Source organism: Danio rerio, chromosome 20, assembly GCF_052040795.2.
Source record: "Danio rerio strain M-AB ecotype USA chromosome 20, GRCz13ab, whole genome shotgun sequence".
NCBI classification, from domain to species: Eukaryota; Metazoa; Chordata; class Actinopteri; order Cypriniformes; family Danionidae; genus Danio; species Danio rerio.
In genome coordinates this window covers 40,183,240-40,204,883 of record NC_141040.1, presented here as the reverse complement: position 1 = coordinate 40,204,883, position 21,644 = coordinate 40,183,240, and the positions used below count along the sequence as shown (strand labels likewise).

Genomic DNA, 21,644 nt, shown 5'->3' with positions numbered 1-21,644 from the left:
CTTAGTCAAGCTAGTTTGACAGACAGACAAACAGAGATTAGTCAATCAGCTCTTGCCAGGTTACAACTTGTTTAAAATGCAGCGACCTGCCTTCTGACTGGAACTACAGTGACGGAGCAAATTAATACAATTTCTGTCATGAAACTACATGCATGTGAAGGCTGATAGGTCACCTAATCTACTCCTTGTTCATTAACTACATTGCATAGGATTTGGTGCATTCACACCAAACGTGGATGACACGCCAAGCTCGAGTGTTTTACATGCTACAGTAAAGGGGGTCACACACTGGACACACGGCACGCACATGACAGTTGGAAGTGTCGCACACCAGACACACACATTTGAATGTTATTTAAAATGAAACTATTCAGATGGCGCTCTGTGGTGTGGCAGAAATATGAACAGTGTCCTGAGTCGTAGCTGCGGACAGCTGCTGACTTGTGGTGCTGTTGTGTGTACGAAGATAGAAATCTTCATTTTGAATTCTAAAATGCAGCTGGGTCAGTTGCCGTTTCTGTGTGGAGTTCGCATGTTCTCCCCGCGTTCGTGTGGGTTTTCTCCGGGTCCTTCGGTTTCCCCCACAAGTCAAAGACTTGAAGTACAGGTGAATTAGGTAGGCTAAATTGTCCGTAGTGTATGAGTGTGAATGAGTACGTATGGATGTTTCCTAGAGAGGGGATGCAGCTGGAAGGGTATCCGCTGCGTAAACTGAGTGGTGCATCTGGTGTGCAACCCCCTTAAGTCAATGCGAAGACGTGAATAGACATCCTGCAGCACTATTCGTGTGAATGAGGCAACACGAATGAAGCGATTCATGCAATTGAAGCTGTGTGAATTGAGCATTTTGCACGTTTTGCACGTTTCACACGCTTAACGCATGAATTAAGCGAATCGCACGAGTTAGAAAATGAACTTTAACAGATAAATCGTATGGGCGTGATTATGACATAGAGCCTGTAGTGTGTCTCCTGAGGGGAAATCTTTCTGCCGACACTCGACAACAGCTCATCAAACTGAGCTTGGCTCAGTCAGAAACACCGCTGAAAGCTTCTATCATCCAGGTATAGTTTCTGGAGGAGTTAATTAACTCACAGAGCTGGGTGCACCTCTCAAAGGAACTAGTGGACAAATAGACACTGAAAATAAATCACAATCAAATAAATCCTAAATCACATAAAGCACAGTTAATCTCTCAATAAATGTTAGCCATTTAGCAGAATTTTCACGCATCTATTTACGCGAGAATATTGTAATTTATTTGCGCATGTGTGAACACAGCATTAGGCTGCGGTGTGTTTTCAGAGACCCTCTTCCACCCTAGCTCCACCTGTGTTTAGATCTGCTATTGGGGTAATCATGATAGGTTAAATATATATTATGCAGCAGCAGGTTATATTCTTAGACGGCATGTCTGTAAATAATATGCTGGCAGTAGCAGGTCTCTGTACTTGCTCTGCCATAATAATCAAAGCAGCCTCAATGTAGCAGATCTATACTGCCGAAACCAAATACATCAACATTGCTATTTACATATTTATTACCATACTAAATCTAGAGATTGGTCATGACAGAACCCTAATGCTATGTTCTTTAATCTGGTTGTCTGTTCATTTAACTGTTAAGTTTCAAATGTTCCTTTTTTTTAATCTCTAAACGATATGACTTTTGTTTACTTCTGTACGCTACTGACTACGTTTCAGCCAAGCAGATCCCTTCAGTCGTCTAATCAGGATCTGCTGTGTATCCCCAAATCAAGACTTAAAAGTAAGTAAGATTGGACTTTATTAATTGCAGCCCCCAGGCTTTGGAATGCTTTAACACTGTCAATAATACAAGCACATTTCATCATCATCTTTAAGCCTAGATTACAGACTTTTTTGTTCTCTTTTGTTTTGTCATTCTTCACCTGTTCGTTGTTATCAGTGAAGAAAATAAGTATCCCCTTACTGTTTCTACCAGTAAGGGAATTTCTAAATGGTCTATTGACACAAAATGTCCATGTGATGTAGCCATCAAGCCAAATATTGAATTCATACAAAGAATTCAGAACATTTAAGTATACAAGCTGAGTCATTATGAATAAATTAAAATGACACAGGGAATAAGTATTGAGCACATGAAGATATACAAGGTATAAAATGGCATAGAAAACCAGGAGATCACATGATATCTTTCAGTATTGAGAGATAAAATACTGCCCCCTATCAGTATTAACTGACATACCATAAACTGCTTTAGTCAGAAATCATGTGTCAATAGCCCACTTAGAAATCAAATGTATAATTGTGCAGACAAACGGACAGACAGACAGACAGACAGGCATGACAGATAGATAGAGTGGACAGACGGACGGACTGACGGACAGACAGACAGACAGACGGACGAACGGACGGACAGATGGATGGATGGATGGATAGATAGACAGACAGACAGACAGACAGACAGACAAACAGACAGAAAGATAGAGTAGACAGACAGACAGACAGACAGACAGATACAGAAGATAGATAGATGGTTAGATAGATAGATAGACAGACAGACAGACTGACGAACGGATGGATGGATAGATAGATAGATAGTTAGATAGACAGACAGACAGACAGACAGACAGACAGACAGACAGACAGACAGACAAACAGACAGAAAGATAGAGTAGACAGACAGACAGACAGACAGGCACGACAGATAGATAGAGTGGACGGATGGAGGGACAGACAGACGGACGGACTAACGGATGGATGGATGGATAGATAGATAGATAGATAGATAGATAGATAGATAGATAGATAGATAGATAGATAGATAGATAGATAGATAGATAGATAGATAGATAGATAGATAGATAGATAGATAGATAGATAGATAGATAGATAGATAGAAAGACAGACAGACAGACAGACAGACAGGCAGGCAGACAGAAAGATAGAGTAGACAGACAGACAGACAGACAGATATAGAAGATAGATAGATGGTTAGATAGATAGATAGATAGATAGACAGACAGACAGACAGACAGACAGACAGACAGACAGACAGACAGACAGACAGACAGACAGGCAGGCAGGCAGGCAGACAGAAAGACAGACAAACAGATAACGTAGATAGATAGATAGACAGACATACAGACGGACGGACGGACGGACGGACAAATGATACTGTAGATGGATAAATAAACAGACAGACAGATAGATAAATATATAAATATATAGATTACCATATCTTAAATGACAAATTTTCAAGTAGCGGTCAAAGCTGACAATAGTCATAGTAATCAGACTTCCACATCCAAAGAAGAATCCGGCCCAGCCATAGTACCGGCAGCCCTGCCAGCCGAACAGCCAGCGGTGAGAAAAACTAGACACTATGAAGAACGGTTTTCCACTCACTGAAAAAAAAACAAACAAACAAAAATAACTTTTTTTTATTTTTTGGTCAAACAAGCCATGGATAGCCCTTTGGCAAAAACTCCTGACAAAACACCACTTCAGCATTACAGTGAGCGCAACCCCCAGAGCGCATTTTTACACAGAGTTCAGTGTTTTGAAGCAGTATGATCTTAACCTATCAATGCGTGCTAATAGCAGAAGAGAATTATCAAATTGACAGATCCTCTAGAGATTAATGACAGCCTGTCTGCTAACTGCATACAAGAGAGCACAGGATCCAGTTTTTGTGCATTTGTGCAGGATTAATTTTTTTTTCTTTTTTAATTATTTCCCAAATGATGTTTAACAGGTTCGGAAAATTTTCACAGTATGTCTGATAATATTTTTTCTTATGGTGAAAGGCTTATTTGTTTTATTTCAGCTAGAATAAAAGCAGATGTTAAATTTTCAAAAGCCATTTTAACATCAAAATTATTAGCCCCTTTAAGCTATATTTTTTTTGTCTACAGAACAAACCATCGTTATACAATAACTTGCCTAGTTACCCTAACCTGCCTAGTTAACCTTATTAACCTAGTTAAGCCTTTAAATGTCACTTTAAGCTGTATAGAAGTGTCTTGAAAAAATCTAGTAAAATATTATGTACTGCCATCATGACGAAGATAAAATAAATCAGTTATTAGAAATGAGCTATTAAAAACTATTACGTTCAGAAATGTGTTCTTTTTATATATATATATATATATATATATATATATATATATATATATATATATATATATATATATATATATATATATATATATATATATAGTCAACGCAGGTCTGTATGCATGTGACGCACTACAGCAGTTTGTTATGTGCATGACTCCTGAATAACAAAAGCATCATTATTCTCAAATACAGCGATGCCATCCTGCTAACAGGCAACGAAGCAGAAAAGAAAAGCAGTCTCCTCTAAAGGCATTTTGCAAGTAACTAAATCAATTTGATTCCATTTCTGGATGTTACGCTGAAAACAAAAAAAAAAAAATATTCATATCCAAATTGCTATGGACACCAATGATGAAATAACTGCAAATAACTTGACTGAGGACAAGGAGATTCTCAGACATTTAAAATGATAAATCATCTGCTGAATTGCAAAATAAATCATTATAACTGCCTGAACATTGTGCTCTCTATCTTTATTTAAATTGAATACACTTTGTGAGCTACATAGAGAGTAATGTGTTTGGTAAATGTGTAAGGATAATGTCAACTACACAGATTAAAAAAAGATTAGGTAAAACAGTAAGACTGGTATTTCTAACTTTATCAGTCAATGCACGCAGTGGTATTAGAATTCCACTAGGTGTGACTAGAGTACAAGTATGAACACAAGTTGGTTAAAGGAGAACATTCATTCATTTTCCTTCGGCTTAGTAACTTTCATCAGGGATTGCCACAGCAGAATGGACCGACAATTTATCCGGCATATGTTTTACACAGCGGATGCCCTTCCAGCTGCAACCTATTACTGAGAAACATTCATACAGACTCACATGCACACACATACACTACAGCCAACTTAGTTTATTCAATTCACCTACTGTATACTGCATTCGGTCAAAACATCAGCAATCGTTTTAGGTCCAGCAGGACCATACAGTCAATCGTAGACAGACTGTAAAAATCCTGACAATAGTTTCTTTACAAACATTGCATTTCTTGTCATGTTTCAGTTAGACCTATATAGAAGATTTAATATCAAGCAAATAAATATATATAAATAATTCAGACAAATTCTACATTTCAATACTAAGTATGGGGTAAAAATGTGTAATTTAAAAAATTGTAATCTTTTATTGAAAAGTAGAATTATAAAAGCAAACTGCTGAAATAACTGCAACAGGGTTTTTTTATGTGTTTTTGTTTTGTTTTTTTGTAATTTTCAGATATCACGTCTGTTGGTTTTTTGCTGTTGTGCAATTTTTTTGCAGGGGACAATGGCTAAAATCTTAGTTATCTGTTTTTGCAAATTAAAGATTGTTATATATATTATGGAGGTTCATATATATATATATATATATATATATATATATATATATATATATATATATATATATATATATATATATATATATATATATATATATAATGAATGTAAGTGAATTTAACATAAAACAATTAAGTTGTCCCAAAAAAACTGAGAATTGTGTTGATTCAGCATATTTTTAATAAGTCAGCATACACTCAATTATCAAATTCACATTTGAACAAGCAGCAAAAAAAATTTTAAGTTAGTGTGTGTGTGTGGTTGTATGTGTGTGTGTGCGTATATATATATATATATATATATATATATATATATATATTTATATATATATATATATATATATATATTTATATATATATATATATATATATATATATATATATATATATATATATATATATATATAAGGGGGGGGTTGTTGTCGTGCGCGTTCTGATCAGCGGTGTTGTCACGCACGTTCTGTAAAGCGGGTGGGGAGCGCGCGTACTCAAGAGCTGTGTTCTCGCGCGCCTAGTAAAGGACGGTAGGGGGGGAGGGGGGGGGGTGTTGCGGGGGCAATTTTGATCGTTTTGGAAGGGCACTTTCTATCCAAGACTAAAAAGGGCATGTGCACTGCACAGGTTGAGCCCTATGTGTACACGTGCCTGGTTTCGTTCGATAGACAACAACGGCATCGCGATCCTCCGCCCGCCCCCGTTGCAAATTCGCTCTTGAAAAGTACACACTCAGGCCCTGTTTACACTGTCTTTGTTTTTAAATGGCATTTTAGAACGACAACAATTTGACATCCACAGTGGCGTGTGGCATTTCTGAGCAGCCCTCCTTCCTCTCTACCTCTGAAAATGCACATCACGTGACCACACAGACACAGATGCACACACAGCCATACGCTCGAGACAGCAGGTCCAGGCAGTCAGAGGACTGCTTCAATCTTTCACTCACTTGTACTTAGTCATTTTAGCGAACACCTCAGATACTGTTGGCTGGTTCCTCTTGGTTGTGCGTCTTTTTTACCGACGCCATTATAACGACACAGATCACTGCCTATTCAAGAGTCCCGCAGAAAAAAGTGATTGACAGGTGGTAATTATGTGTGTTTCTTGCCTTTATTCATTTACTGTATGATTATGTACTGTATGATTTGTTTATGGGTAAAACAAAGACCATGCAGGTCAGGTAGTTTAAACGGTAGGCTACAAATAATTAATTGGTCATTAATTAATTATTCATAATCGAATCGAATCGTGCCTTTAGAATCGAAAATGTAATCGAATCGAGGATTTGGAGGATCATGACACCCTTATTATTTTGTATAGAGAGAAAACATAAAGATTACAAACTTCTCAACACAGCAGTAATGACTTTATGAATTTCTTTTATGCAAGATTAATGATATAGTATCAGTGATATAGTAGCAGTCTGCCACAGCATCATCCCAATTAGAGCAATGTATAGTTACTGATAAAAGCCTTGTGGCTTGTGTACAAATTGACCTGAAATGCCGCTTAAATATGTTTCTAATCAAGATTTTATTTTTATTTTTATTTATTTTATTTTTTTTACAAGAAATGGCTCATTTTAATCCCAACAGCATTTGCAATAATGTTTCAATGCAAAACCAAACTGTCAGAAAGTATTCAAAAATTCCCAGCTTGGTAAAGCCCATTGAGTCAATTTTAGCAAAGAAATAAATGTTGTTGCCTTGTCATATGTGCTTCATCCTATGAATAATCATGAATCAATTAGGTCTCAGGTGTGTATAAAAAGAACCCCAGTACACTAGACCTTCACATTAACTGCAAATAGACCTCTCCAAACATGCCTAAGATTCACCCTAAGACTAAAGTGTTGATAATCAAGAGGCAGAAGAACTGGATCCACTGCTCATGTGGCAGACACCTTTAATGTGTGTCAGCGTCAAGTACAGAGGATAAATAAATAATATGAAGAGACTGGAGATGTTTTTTAAAAGCCTAGATCAGACAGACCCCACAAGACAACTGCTCCAAAGGACCATTTATTGGCTCAAAAATCCAAGGACAGCCCCTTTTCTACTGCAGCAGAGCTTCACAAGACCTGGTCACCTGAAGTCCCTGTGTCAACTAGAACAGTTCGGATTCTGTCTTGAAATGGCCTCCATGTCCAAATCAGTGTCCAAAAGCCAGCACAAAACAAAAGACAAGTAAAAAACTGTCTGGCAATTGCCAAGGGCCACAACATGCTAAAAGGATGAATGCTGGAAAAGTGGCAGAAGGTTGATTTCTCAGATGAATCTTGAGTTGAATTACAGCACAGTCAACGCAAATATTTCAGGTGACCTACTGGAGCACGCATAGATCCGAGATTCACCCAGAAAAAGTTTTGGTGGGAGAAAAATCATGGTGTGGGGCTACATCCAGTATGGGGATGTGCGAGAGATCTGCAGGGTGGAAGGCAACATCAACAGTCTAAAATACCAAGTAATTTTAGCTACCTCTTATATTCCCAATCATAAAAGAGGCCAAATTCTGCAGCAAGATGGTTCCCTATCATATACTTCCATCTCTACATCAAAGTTCCTCAAGAAGAAGATCAAGATGCTCTAGGATTGACCAGCCCAGTCACCACATATGAACATTATTGAGCATATGTGGAGTAGGATGAAAGAGGAAGCATGGAAGACAAAACAAAACAAAGACAAAACAGCACGAATGCTTTCTTTGCTATTCCTTATGGCTTCATCAATAAATTGTATGAATCCTTGCCAAACCACATGGATGCAGTCCATCAAGCTCATGGAAGTCATACAAGATATTAGATTGGATCTCACAGCACCACTAGTTAATTTGCTGATGTATTTTTGTCTTTGCAGTAAATTTGTTTCCTGAACACTGAATTTTCTGTCTTGATTGAATGATCAATCTTTTTTCAGTGAAACTAATTTATTTCAGTGCATTAAACATCATTTGGGAGGGTTGTAGCTTTTCATATAAGCTATTTCTAACACCAATTGATTGATTACAAGTCAGGTTAAGAGCAGGTGTTTCAACAAAATAGATATATATTCAAATGAATCTCAGACTTCCACAATATAAGAACTATCTTAATTAATTAACTCCTCCAAATTAATAGCATCTATGCTAAATCAATAGATGACATCTGCTGCCACATTCCCGTGGTGACCCTTAATAAAGAAGGGACTTATTCAAAGGAATGTTAGTGAAAGTGATATCATTAAAAAAAAAACATGTTTTAATTTCCACTGTTATTCTGATGATACCCAATTCTATATCTCTTCACAAGAGTTGAAAAGCAGATTTGTTTGACTTAAATACTCCACACCTGGGTCCAAAATGAACTTAGCACAAAAATTAATCTAAACATATAAATGAAACAAAATCCAAAAATAGGTAGGAATTTTGAGCATTAATTCACATGAAATGTGTCATTCCCTTACTGAAATGCAAATGAAAATGAATATTAACAACTAAGTTTGTTTTAGCAATATAATAACACCTATATTATATAACAAACAAAACGCCAGAAGCTTGCGTTCATGACAGCTGAAAAAAAAAACAAGATGCAGAGGAATTTGATGTTTTGAAGACTTTTGCAACATTGTGGCTCAAATATAAGTGTATGATTTATACAAGTGCATTTCAATAACAGCCAACAGTAAATCAGCCAGAAGGCCATTGACACATGTCATGGAAGAGGCAGCACTGGATAACCTTGGCTGATTTACTGCCACACCAGAACACAATGCCCAAAGTGACACAGTACAACCTATACACATTGAAAGCTGTATATCATCGACACACAACCAAACATACTGTAGGCACTCCAACAGACAGCATCCTATCATTCTTTCAGAGATCCTATTAGTAATAAGTAATTGCACTTGTCCACTAGTAATTCGGCTTTAGAAATATACATTTATTTTCATGCATCTGATGAACTAATGCAAACTCACCTGATATGCCAAAGTCGAATATGGCTAGATTGAGTGTCATGATCTCTGGTGGCTTTAACTTTGTTTTTCGCTTGAAGGTCATGTACATGACATAGCCATTTCCAGTGGCTGACAAGATACCTGTAAAAATAGAAAAATTTTGACTTTAATACTTTAATAATTTAATACTGCATGTTTCCTCACAAATCTGTACATCTACACGAAATCCAAAATATCTGAAGGAAAAATAATCAAAACATGAAAGCTGCAAGCAGCGATAAAAGGGACCTCGCACCCATGCTCACCGCTGCCCAGTGGCCTCAGGATAACAGAGAACAATGGACAATAATAATTTAAGCTGATAAATATAAAAACTCCTGAGAAAACCAACATATTATGTCAAACTTCTTTCTGTCAGCAGGTGGCAAATGGCTATAACTTAATATTTGCATGTAGATCATATGTCATAAAGATGGCACCGAGCTTGGCCGCCGAGTTGCGAGCTCCCAGCAAACTTAGTTGTTTCAAGAGTTCACACTTAGCTCATGATTTATACATAGCTTGTTTGGCATGCTGTCCCGGGAGAGAGCCCTGAGCTCAAGGGATCCTCGAGCCCAGGGCTCCCCCCCCTTTTGCAGGGCGAGTAGAGATTGAGCTCAGGTCTATCTCAAACTCCCCCGCTGCTGAGGCCAAGGCTAACTTCCTGAGAGTAAGACATTATAAAAAAGGTTTAGGCTTATTTCATCTATAATCTAGAGCACATTTGGATGGTGGGAGGTAACCGGGGAACCCGGGGGAAACCCACGCAGACACGGGTAGAACATGCAAACACAGAAATACCAGATGGCTCAGCGGGGACCCAACACCATTGGTATTCTTGCTGTGAGGCAACAGTGCTAGTCACTGGGCCACCGTGCCGCCAATTCTGAATAAAGGAGGAAGAAGGGGAGGGGGGGGGGGGTTCTTCCATACGAAGATAGTTGTAGAAAGGAAATGAGGATATATATAGTGATTTGGGATCCTTTGATTGGAGGATCATAATCAGCTAATGTGGACCAGCTGGGTGAGCACATGCTCCTCTCGAAATAAGTTTAAAATTAAACTTCACTTTGTGTGTTTTACTCAAAGACCGGACTTTGAGTTCTTTAACGACGCTCTGTTTACAATAAAAGTGATTTGATATGTCTTTAGGAGAGGAATCTCATCGAACACGTGAATTTTCAGGAAGATCGGACATTTGGCTTAGTTTTGAGCTCTTCCTCCTCCATGGCGATACACTGAACTTTGACAGTCAGCCATGGAACAAAAACTCTAGATCTTCACAATTTAACATTATCCACAGAAACTGTTTACTGATTTGGTTGAAAATAAAATGAAATATTTACTGGATTTTGTTATTCAGTGTGATCTGTAAAATGAATTAAAATAAAAATGTTGTTAAAAATTTTTTTTATTAATATTAATAATAATGATACAAAACTGTATAAATATTAAATAAAATAAAATATTAATATTACTGCAATTTTTTATTCAGTGTGATTTGTCAAATAAAATTGAATTTAAATAAATAAATAAATAGGCAACGCAGTGTCGCAGTAGGTAGTGCTGTCGCCTCACAGCAAGAAGGTTGCTGGTTTGAGCCTAGGCTGGGTCAGTTGACCTTTCTGTGTGGAGTTTGCATGTTCTCCCTGCGTTCAAATGTGGGGTTTTTCCGGGTGCTCCGGTTTCCCCCACACAAAGACATGCGGTACAGGTGAATTAGGTAGGCTAAATTGACCATAGTGTATGAATGTGAATGAGTGTGTATGGATGTTTCCTAGAGATGGGTTGCGGCTGGCATCCGCTGCGTAAAACATGTGCTAAATAAGTTGGCGGTTCATTCCACTGTGGTGACCCCGGATTAATAAAGGGACTAAGCCAAAAAAAAAAAATTGAATGAATAGTGCATTTTTTAAATTCAGTGTAATCTTTAAAATTAAATTTAAAAAAACAATTTAATAAATAAAAATTGTATTCAATGTGAACTGTAAAAAAAAAAAAAATAGTTTTCAAGTTCTCTCTGGCTCCCTTGGGTTTCCTCTGAGTGCTCCGATTCCCACCAGTAGTCCAAACATTGATGTCCAGTGAATTGGGTAAGCTAAATCGTCCGTAGTGTATAAGGCCGTACTCACACTAGGCACAGTTGCCTCGAACCGGGCCAAAGCACGCTTGTCTCCCCTCCTGTCTCCCCCGACGGCCCGCGCTCACACCATATCTGGCCTCGGCACGCTTACGTCATCGCTGCTGCGCTGTTCAGAAGCGCTCTCTATGGCAAGCCTTTTTAGCATTTAAATCTTTGTTCTGACTCCATAAATATATTTAGAGATATCTCTAATTATATTTTGACTAGTCATAATTATAATTCGACTAGTCAGAATAACAATTAGAGATATCTGCAATTGCAATTGTACTATTACGAAATCAGATTGGAGATATCTGATTGGAGATAAAAATATTTGCAGATATCTCTAAATGAGTTTTGACTAGTCACAATTGTAATTAGAGATATTTCTAACTGAGTTTTTACTAGTCATAATACATTTGGAGATGTCTTTAATTCGTCATATTTAGAGATATTTACAAATATATTTGAAGATATCTCTAATTAATTTACTAATAGTCGAATTACAGTTGTAGATATCTTGAATTGGATTTTTGACGAGTCAAAACTCAGTTAGAGATATCTGCAAATATTTTTCAATGGAAGTCAATGGAGGAATATGACTAGTCATAATATATTTGCAGATATCTCCAATCTGATTTCGTACTAGTACAATTGTAATTGCAGATATCTCTAAATGTCATTCTGACTAATCGAATTGTAATTATGACTAGTAAAAACATAATTAGAGATATCTCTAAATATATATTTATGGATAGTCAGAACAAGGTTTAAATGCTATAACGGCTTGCCATACGCTCTCACCCAGTAGCACAGTGGAGATTTCTCTAGTTATATCGTTTCAGTCGTATGATATGCCGTCAAATATTTCGCCAAACAGTCCTTAGGGATGCGGGGACACGCAGTCAGATATTTCGCCCAACAGATCCGCCACTTTTGGCGCTCATAAACAATCATTAAGCTCTCGTGCTGCAGGAATGAGGAGGTCTGCTGAAGGCGCGCAGCTGGCGTGCTGTGAGGAGTTTGCGTCTTTAATAAACTACGGCAGTTTGCGATCACTGAACAGTAAGAATGATTAATAAATCCATATGAAACAGCCCCTTAAAAGTCACGTATCGCTTTCAGTTTCGGGCTTTGGCGCGTTTTGCACTCACACACAAGCGTACCACGCCAAAGCCCAAGTGAACCGCGCTCAGGCCCACCTCTTCCAACCGGGCCAGGGCCGGCCAAGTGAACCGTGCTTGAGCCCGATTCAGCGCACTCACACTTCTCAAACGATCCAGGAAACGGGCCTGGGCACGGTACGGATGGCATAGTGTGAGTAGGCCCTAAGTGTGAATGAGAGTGTATGGGTGTTTTCAAGTGATGGGTTGCAGCTGACAGGGCATCCACTGCGTAAAACATATGCTGAATAAGTTGGCGGTTCATTCAAAATGGCGAACCCCAGATTAATAAATGGACTAAGCCGAAAAGAAAATGAATGATTAGTAATACAAAGATTCAAGGACAAAACTTGATAAAATTTCTTGGAGGAGTTTTTTACACTGTAAAACATGTCTATCCCTGTTGGCAGCAGGTGGCACTATAACTGTAACTTGATATTGGCATAAACATGTTCAGATAAGGACTGTTGTCAAATGTGTGAATTTTAACTAATTTTTGCAATTTAACTTATCCCCAAGGCCTTAAGACGACATTACGTAATTTTGGACAATGTATGGAAATGAAAATGACAGAAGATGTTAAGAGAATTTGCTCCAAGAGTCTTTTTTGTAGATATTGGCATGTAAGATGTGTGTGCTAATGTTCGTATGTGTGCGTGAAATGTAGTTCGGGGGCCAGTTCGTCAAATGTGAATAGGGGGCACTATCAAGCCATTTCGCCACACCCATTTCCATTAACAAATGTGCTTTTTGTGGATGTTTGAGCATGTTTAGACAAAAATGCAATTAATTCTAAAGAAGAAGAAGAAGTAGATGTTGGTATTTACTGAGATTAATTTGAAGCTGTTTTGAAATTCTTTATCCCTCATAATGCATTTACAATCAGTATAACGTTTAAATATTCAAGGTCAGTTGGAATTCAAAGAATCATATATATATATATATATATATATATATATATATATATATATATATATATATATATATATATATATATATATATATATATATATATATATATATATATACTGCATATAAAATAAACTAAATAAAACATACATTTTAAAAAGTTTTTTAACCATAACCTTCTGTAAATGGTTAGAAACTTCTCTTTATGAGAGTGAAAAGTTTTACACAGTTTTTTTATTGGTCATGTAATTTCTGTTTTTACCCCTTTTTTTGACTCATGAAACTTACCATGACAGTGTTATTTTTGGAGAATTAAATCATTTTCTATCTGTTAGTGACCACTCAGGTGTGTGTGTGTGTGTGTGTGTGTGTGTGTGTCTGTGAGTATACCTTGAATTACAATGACTTTATAATAAGACTTGTACTTTTTTAAAGAGTCAAAGGTTACTGGTTATTCTAAAAATAAAATCCTCATAATGAAAGAGAAGTGAGATAATTAGTCTTTCCTGGTCACAGCCACGAACACTCAAACAACACAAGGTTTCCATTCATGATATTTTTGTTTTGACCAGGATTGTAGTGTGCTGAAAAAGCATTATCAGTGAATTAGATTAAAGACAACATTTATGACCCATAATCCTCTTTACAATGAATCTATAATATCCACATTCTGAACATCATCTGTCTGAAGCTGAGAACACTGTGTGCACAATTTGACATCTTGGCCTGTTGTGTCAGCTGACTGATGTTTATTTCATGTGACTATTGAATGAACTCTTGTTGTCTGCTGTACTCATATGATTATGAATCGATGTGCATGGATCATGCACTTTAATATTACTAGCAGCTATACTGTGTTTATGGTTTGTGTGCTGGAAGAGTCCATACACTATTGAAAAAACTAATAAAAACTTCACAAGTATCGCAACACCTTTTGGATAATCTTTTGATACAAAACAATGTGAATTCGGTCATTTAACCTTAACACTGCTTTTTGGGTTAAATGAAAACCAAATGGAAATGCCTGCAAAGAAAACAGCTTGACTGGAATGTCAAGGATGTTGGATTTCAAGACAAACTGTCCCCATTAAAAAGTCCTTCTTTGCATTGACTAAATATTATAGTTAAAAATGGATGACCAGAATAAATATTGTGCTGAACAAAAGATTTATTTATGCTAAGAATTATTCAATTACATTTTTTACAAAAGGCATGTCATTGACAAAACATCTGAATACTTTATTATAATGCTATGCATACTGGGCATTCTGTAGCAATCACTCTCTTTGAAAGATCATGCATTTTTTCAATTTTATTCTGATTTGGAGCGGCATGTAAAATAAAAATCAATTAAGACCTGTAATAAGAAATTGCCTCAAAAAATGCATATAATATTTTAAGCAATTTTTAACACATAGAAATTTAGGCTAGTTGCAAATTTAAGAAAATTACTAGCCATAATTCTTTTGCCAAAAAAAAAACAAACATGTTTTTTAAATTTTTTTTTAATCCTGCATATATTTGATGAAAGCACTGTAACTCTATGGCAAATGTACATTTGTAATGTATTTAAAAGTGCTTTAAAACTAATTAAACGTATTCTTTAGAGTTACAGTCATACATGTGGCTACAGGGTGCATAAACCTAAAATAAACGTTCAGTGAAGTAAAAGTGTAACCAGCCATATGGTCACAAAACATCAAAACTATTTACTGCTAAATGCACTAGATGACTTTATGATTGAGATTCTTTATAGTCATGCGATATGCGGGTTCAAATGCTTACACATTGCTTAATACACACAGGACATACAGCAATATCCAAATATCTTTACAAATGAAAAAAAAAGGATTAAAATGTTACAAAATATTATTTACTACACAGATAGAAAAACCACTGCCTCTATGCCTTCTTCATGTCTGGGGGCCTTTTCAGTTTATTCATGACAACTTACATTTGTACAATGTTATTATTATTAGCAGTATAATTTGTTTATATTTTGTTGCTTAAAAAACAAGTTTAGATTTGTCCACCAGTCGGGTTTTAGAGACGTATGCATCAAGTATAAGAATAAGAATATGATGTGTGTTTGGATATAACTCTGTGTTTCTTCACCACACTTTGTTATTATTGTTCATTTACTTAACTTAATTTAGAAATAGTTTTGAAACAAACAAATCTTTGCGGTTAACAAACGAAATGAAATATGTAGGCTGAAAGATGTCTTCAGTGGAGTGTATAAAACATCGCTTCCATATCCATGAATGAAAGGAGTAAAGAGTAAAAGTAAAGAGAAAGTAAACAGGCTGAATGGAGGAGGCTCATTCTTTATCCACGCTGCAGATGGTCTGTTTAACTATTTTCTCGCTAGTAAAGCATTCAGTTTTTCCACTTACAAAAGTTGCCATGTAAATAGCAAATATGCCATGGCGCTACACAACTGACCTTAAGGGGCATAGGAGATAAGACTCTTATTGGTTTAATGCAGGTTATGCTCAAAACACACACTGCAAAATCCACTGAGTAAAATTTACTCAGTTTAGATATAGTATTTGAGTTAAAGTAGTTAATAAAACAATGAAAGGATAAATTAGATGATGATTGATATTAATATAAAGAAACACAGAACTATAGCCAACTTCAGTCACAACTTTAGATGAAATTAACTGAAATAGAATCCATTGAATCTCTCAAAATCTCAGCAGAGGATCCTTAAGCAACTTCACAAACAGCAGCTTTGCTTATTACCAGCCTGTTGGGTAAAAGGGACCAAATACTCTCTGAACTGAGTAAATTTTACTCTGTGTAACCCATAATCTTTTTTGTTTTTGCTTATGAAATTAGCTTTCTGTTATCTAACAATTTATTAAACTGGTAACCTTGTTGATTTAGACAGAATTGAATGAATGAAAACTCATTTTAATTTGACATATTTCATATGAATAATCCTTAAATCAGCATTATTAAGACTAATAACATAGTCACCTTTGTTTGTCTGTCTTCCCCATCTCACTCTTTTATCTTTTTCATGCTTTTCTTTGATCATTTGTTCTCCTGAATTCCTGATTTTGGCTGCGTCATCTCTTTAGCCTTGCCATCTACCTAAACGATGCGCAAAGTTCAGAAACGGACTGTGAGGTGCCGTGTTTTCGAATATTTTGCAAACATCTTAAGGGGACACCTCAGGCACACGCTCTTGGCACAGAGGGGTGCTTTCATTATTGTCTGTGTCCTAATAGATTATTTGTATGATGAGGCAATTTAAATTCCAATATGCCTCAAAGCATGGGCTTCTATTGGGCCCCCTGTGTGTAGTATCATCCTAATCGGCGCTCCTGATACTGGCTTAGCTGATATAGACAGAAGATACTTTACTTAGACACTTTTCTTCCATCTTCAAATATATCAAACATTGAAAAACAATTTCCAATTTCCTAGTGCACAAGAGGACAGTATAATGCAGAGAATCTCCGTGGGTAATCAGCTTCTATAATTGCTCACCATTTCAGCAATGAACAGTAAAGATATCGTTAAAGACTGTCTGCCTTTAAGAGAATTTGATCTTAAAGCCAATCGTAATCAAACCAGACAAATCTTTCCTAGGGAGCAGGCTGTGTAGGATAGGCAACTGTTAGAAATTTTAGTGATGATTCATTTGAATCCAATGGAAAACTTTATCACACTGGGGATTGAACAGATAGCCGGAAAATATCTCAAATGCTGTCTGTTTGGGATAGAAGTTAGAATCAGGACTAGAATCGATATAAATGTACCTCAGTCCTGTTTACAGCTAGTATTAATATGTATATTTTTGTTGATTACAAATGGTCAACATTAAAAGTCTAAAACATCCTGATCTTGTCAACTTTCAATCCCTTCCAGAGGCAAAACAATTTCCGAAAACAAATTTACTGGATTTCTTTGGCACTATGAATGCAGCCACAAAAAGACCACTGCAAAAGTGCAAAAAGGCTATTAAAACACATAGGGCTCTGTTTTGACTGTATGTGCGTAGAGAGCAATGCGCAGAGCGCAAACGCTTTCAGGGCGTGTCAGAACGCATTTTTGCTAATTTAAGGACGGGAAAATCCGCTTTGCGACGTGGTGCATGGTCTAATAGGGTTGAGTTTATTTTCTTAATGAGTTATAGGTGTGTTTTGAGAATAAAACAATTAGAGTCTCATCTCCCATTCCCTTTAAGAGCCAGTAGCGTCACGCCATGGCACATTTGCTATTTACATGACGTATAGTAAGTGGAAGTGGAAAAACTGAGCATTTCACAAGCAAGAAAACAGTTAAACAGAGCATCTACAGCACGAGAATGAGAGATAAATCATCTACTTTCACTTTCGCTCTCGTGGATAGGGAAAGCTTGTACGCACTGACATCAATTAGCCTATAAATAATTGAATTTGGTTTGTTAAGCGCAAAGATTTGTTTCAAAACTATTTCTTAATTCAGTTCTAATTTCCAGCAAACGAATAAATGAACAATAATAAAGAAGTGTGGTCAAGCAACTGAGTTATATCCAAATACACATGCTGTGCCCCATATGGTCTAAAACCTGACAGGTGGGCAAATCTAAGCTTGTTTTTTAATAAAACAAATATAAATATGGATATAATAAATAATACTGCAAATGATAATAACATTATACAAAAGCAAATTGAATGAACTGAAAAAGCCTCCCAAGATGAAGAAGGCTTGAGACTAAGTATGTTTTTTTTTATTTATGTAGGCTAGAAAATAATGTTTTTTAACATTTTAATCCTTTATATTTATATCCTACATATCCTTATTATATTCTATATATATATATATATATATATATATATATATATATATATATATATATATATATATATATATATATATATATATATATATATATATATATATATATATATATATATATATATATATATATATATATATATATATATATATATATATATATCCTTAATATTTTAATTATTTTTCATATGTAAATATATTTGCTTATTGATCTACACCTTGTGTGTATTAAGCAGTATATAAGCGAGGCGCAACTCTGCGCTGGACTTTAGACTGGGTTTGTTTTGGTCTATTGAAAAATCTATTATAGATTCTCAAAATAGCAACGTGACAGCAATGTGCCTTAGAACGCCTTCCTTTTTAGACCAGAACGCCTATGGGCGCACATATGAACGCAAATGCATTTGCTATTTAAACACCATGGCGCAACACCTCAAAACAACTCTTGCGCCAAGCTGAAACTAGCAAAAAACTATTGTGTCGTGCCTTGCACCACATTGCGCCGGGTGTATGATAGGGCCCATAGTGTGATCAGGAGTGTGTCTCAAGTAAAAACATAGCCTCATGCTGGGTTCAGAACAAATGAAATTTATAATTGCAATATGTATCTGCATGAGTAAATTAAAAAGTCTAAGCAAATGTGCCCATAGAGGTCAACTGTTGGCACACAGTGCAATTGACTCAATGTGCTTAATCAAATTGCTCAGAGCAATGTGGATTTGCCTCAATCGCATCTACCACACAAGTTCATATAACAGAAAAATCCAGTGAGTAAACCACAGCAAGCTTCGCATTTGAAGTGAACCCAACATTATTCTCAGCAACTAAAAAACTCCATAATGTGGTTATGTATTTTATATTTCCATAGGCTACTATAGTTAATCGTTAAAAAACATCCTCGAAAATTAAACAAATGTACTTATTCAAAACCCTGAGCATGTTAACACACCACAAACAAGACAAATGATCTAATATAGACAATGGCATGCGTGGCAATAAAAGCATGTATGCTAGGTGTGCATTCTTCTAATAATAATTTCAGCAACCTAATATGCGGAATTATAATGTTTAAGAGTCAAAGCTGTAAAATACTACAAGAATCTCAATACAATTCTCAATAAAAACAGAATGGAATAATCAGGGTTTCTATGTGAAAAGCCAAATCTCAATCGACAACTAAATCTCATGCCAAATAATTTCTCTTCGTGCAAAGTGTGCACAGACTTTTTTCAAAAGCAGCCTTATTAAATCCATATAACATGTTCAAGTCTTTGATAGCCTGATCTCACGAGAAAACGTAAGTATTTTACGTTTTGCCAGTTTAGTGGAGTTCAGTCGTACGAAATGGTACGATTTTAAAATGGAGGTGTGGCACCTAACCCCACCCCTAACCCCAACCGTCATTGGGGGATAAGCAAATTGTACTAAACAGTACGAATTAGATCGTACGAATACATACGAATTAGCCACTAAATGAAAAAGTTATGAATTGCCGTGAGATTGTGTTGGTCTTTGAATGTATAATCAAGCATCAGGGTTTGGACTCATTGCTTTAAATATTATTATGTCGTATAAGTGTCTACTCCCAATAGTGTTCATTAGTAATGTGGTCTTACTTACCAGCATGACGTTAAAGTAAATTGGTTCTTGTACAAGACTGTTATATGTACAGGTAAGAGGATAAATCTGATTGCAAAACCATTTATCTCAGAATTTACTGGCAGAGGTTATTCATGATTGTCCAGCTGTTATTTTACAGATATGTTATTTGGTTTTGGCATTTTGATGTCTGCAGCAATCTTGCTGTCTGCAGTTAAGTGCAGGGCACAAATTAACAGGGGGTAAAATGTAACAGTTTTAAGGCATTTGCTCGGGGTTAAACATAGCAGACGTCTTCCTGCCAATTATTGATAATTATTGCTTAAAAGTAATTTTATTTATTACACTCTATATATTTTTCATTTTATTTTTAAAAAATCTGTGGGTTGCCACAGTATTCGCCACAGCTCAATGAACCGCCAGCTCATTTTTTACGTAGCGGATGCCCTTTCAGCTGCAACCTATCATAGGGAAACATCCATACACAGCATTCACACTCATACACTATGGATAATTTAGCTTATCCAATTCAGCTAAACCGTATGTCACACACTGGGTGACACCAAATAAACAAACTAAATATTTGTTTTATTTTTGAGTGTAATGCTGTAAACTTTTTATATAAAAAGATTTTTAATAGAAATTATTTTTGGATTGAAAGAAAATAATTTTATTGCTAAAAATGCAAATTAATGCATTGTATAATAATGGATAATAATGCAAATACGTCTGAATGTGTTTATCCAATAGGTAAATAAATAAACACTGTTCTATGAAAAATAAAAAATGAGTTAAGTACTGAGGAAATATACTATTTAATGTAAAAATGTGCTTTTTAGCACATTTTAATCTGATTTTTAATCACGGTTATTACTTGTTTTTATTTTCTCACCTTGTGCAAAGCACTTTGAATTGCAACTGTATTTGAAATGTGCTATATCAATAAACTTGCCTTGCCTTAGCTGTTGACCTGACATTGTTTATGTTCTAAAGTTCCAAATTTTGGGAATAATTAAATCAGTTTAGTCAGTTGTCTTTGTATACAGTATTTTATTTTATCCGCTGAATAAAATAAAATAAAAAAATAATTACAAAAAAAAAAGATAAGAAAACTGACTAAACTGGTTTATTTATATATTGCAAAAATCAGGAATGGTTCAGACTGTCCGTATCCATGAAAACTCCAAACTGTTGAATCCAAAAAAAAAAAAAAAACATCCTGCACCTGTAATTTAATTGTACAATAATATACAAATGTATAAATAAATGTTTCATGGATGTAATGATTTTGAGGACTAAAAGTGCAACTGGAAGAAGCTTGACTTTAACAACTTTGAACTGGATTCATCTAGAAATTGGTGTTTCAGCATTTTCAGCGGTTTCAGCGTTATTTATTTATTTATTTATTTTTATTTATTTATTTATTTATTGCAGTTAAAAATAAAGAATTACATTTGAAATATAAATTATTAAACGCCCTTTTATTTTTTTCCTTTTTAAATATTTCCTAGATTTTATTTAACAGAGCAAGGAAATTTTCACAGTATGTCTGATAATATTTTTTCTTCTGAAGAAAGTCTTATTTGTTTTATTTCGGCTAGAATAAAAGCAGTTTTTAATTTTTTAAAGAATCATTTTAAGGTCAAAATTATTAGCCCCT

At 35.6% G+C, this 21,644-nt stretch overlaps 2 protein-coding genes across 7 annotated transcripts in view; one reads left to right on the top strand and one right to left on the bottom strand.

Moving 5' to 3' along the window:
• adgrf3b (adhesion G protein-coupled receptor F3b) overlaps nucleotides 1-21,644 on the top strand; it is a 671,400-nt gene that overhangs the window by 136,413 nt on the left and 513,343 nt on the right. The window lies entirely within an intron of this gene.
• opn5 (opsin 5) overlaps nucleotides 1-21,644 on the bottom strand; it is a 57,239-nt gene that overhangs the window by 11,949 nt on the left and 23,646 nt on the right. For all 6 annotated transcript variants that reach the window (XM_087297459.1, XM_087297457.1, XM_087297460.1 and 3 more), the window contains 2 exon segments: nucleotides 9,380-9,499; nucleotides 3,218-3,388 (listed from right to left, as the gene is read on the bottom strand). In XM_087297459.1, the coding sequence (XP_087153585.1) occupies nucleotides 3,218-3,388; nucleotides 9,380-9,499 (291 nt within the window).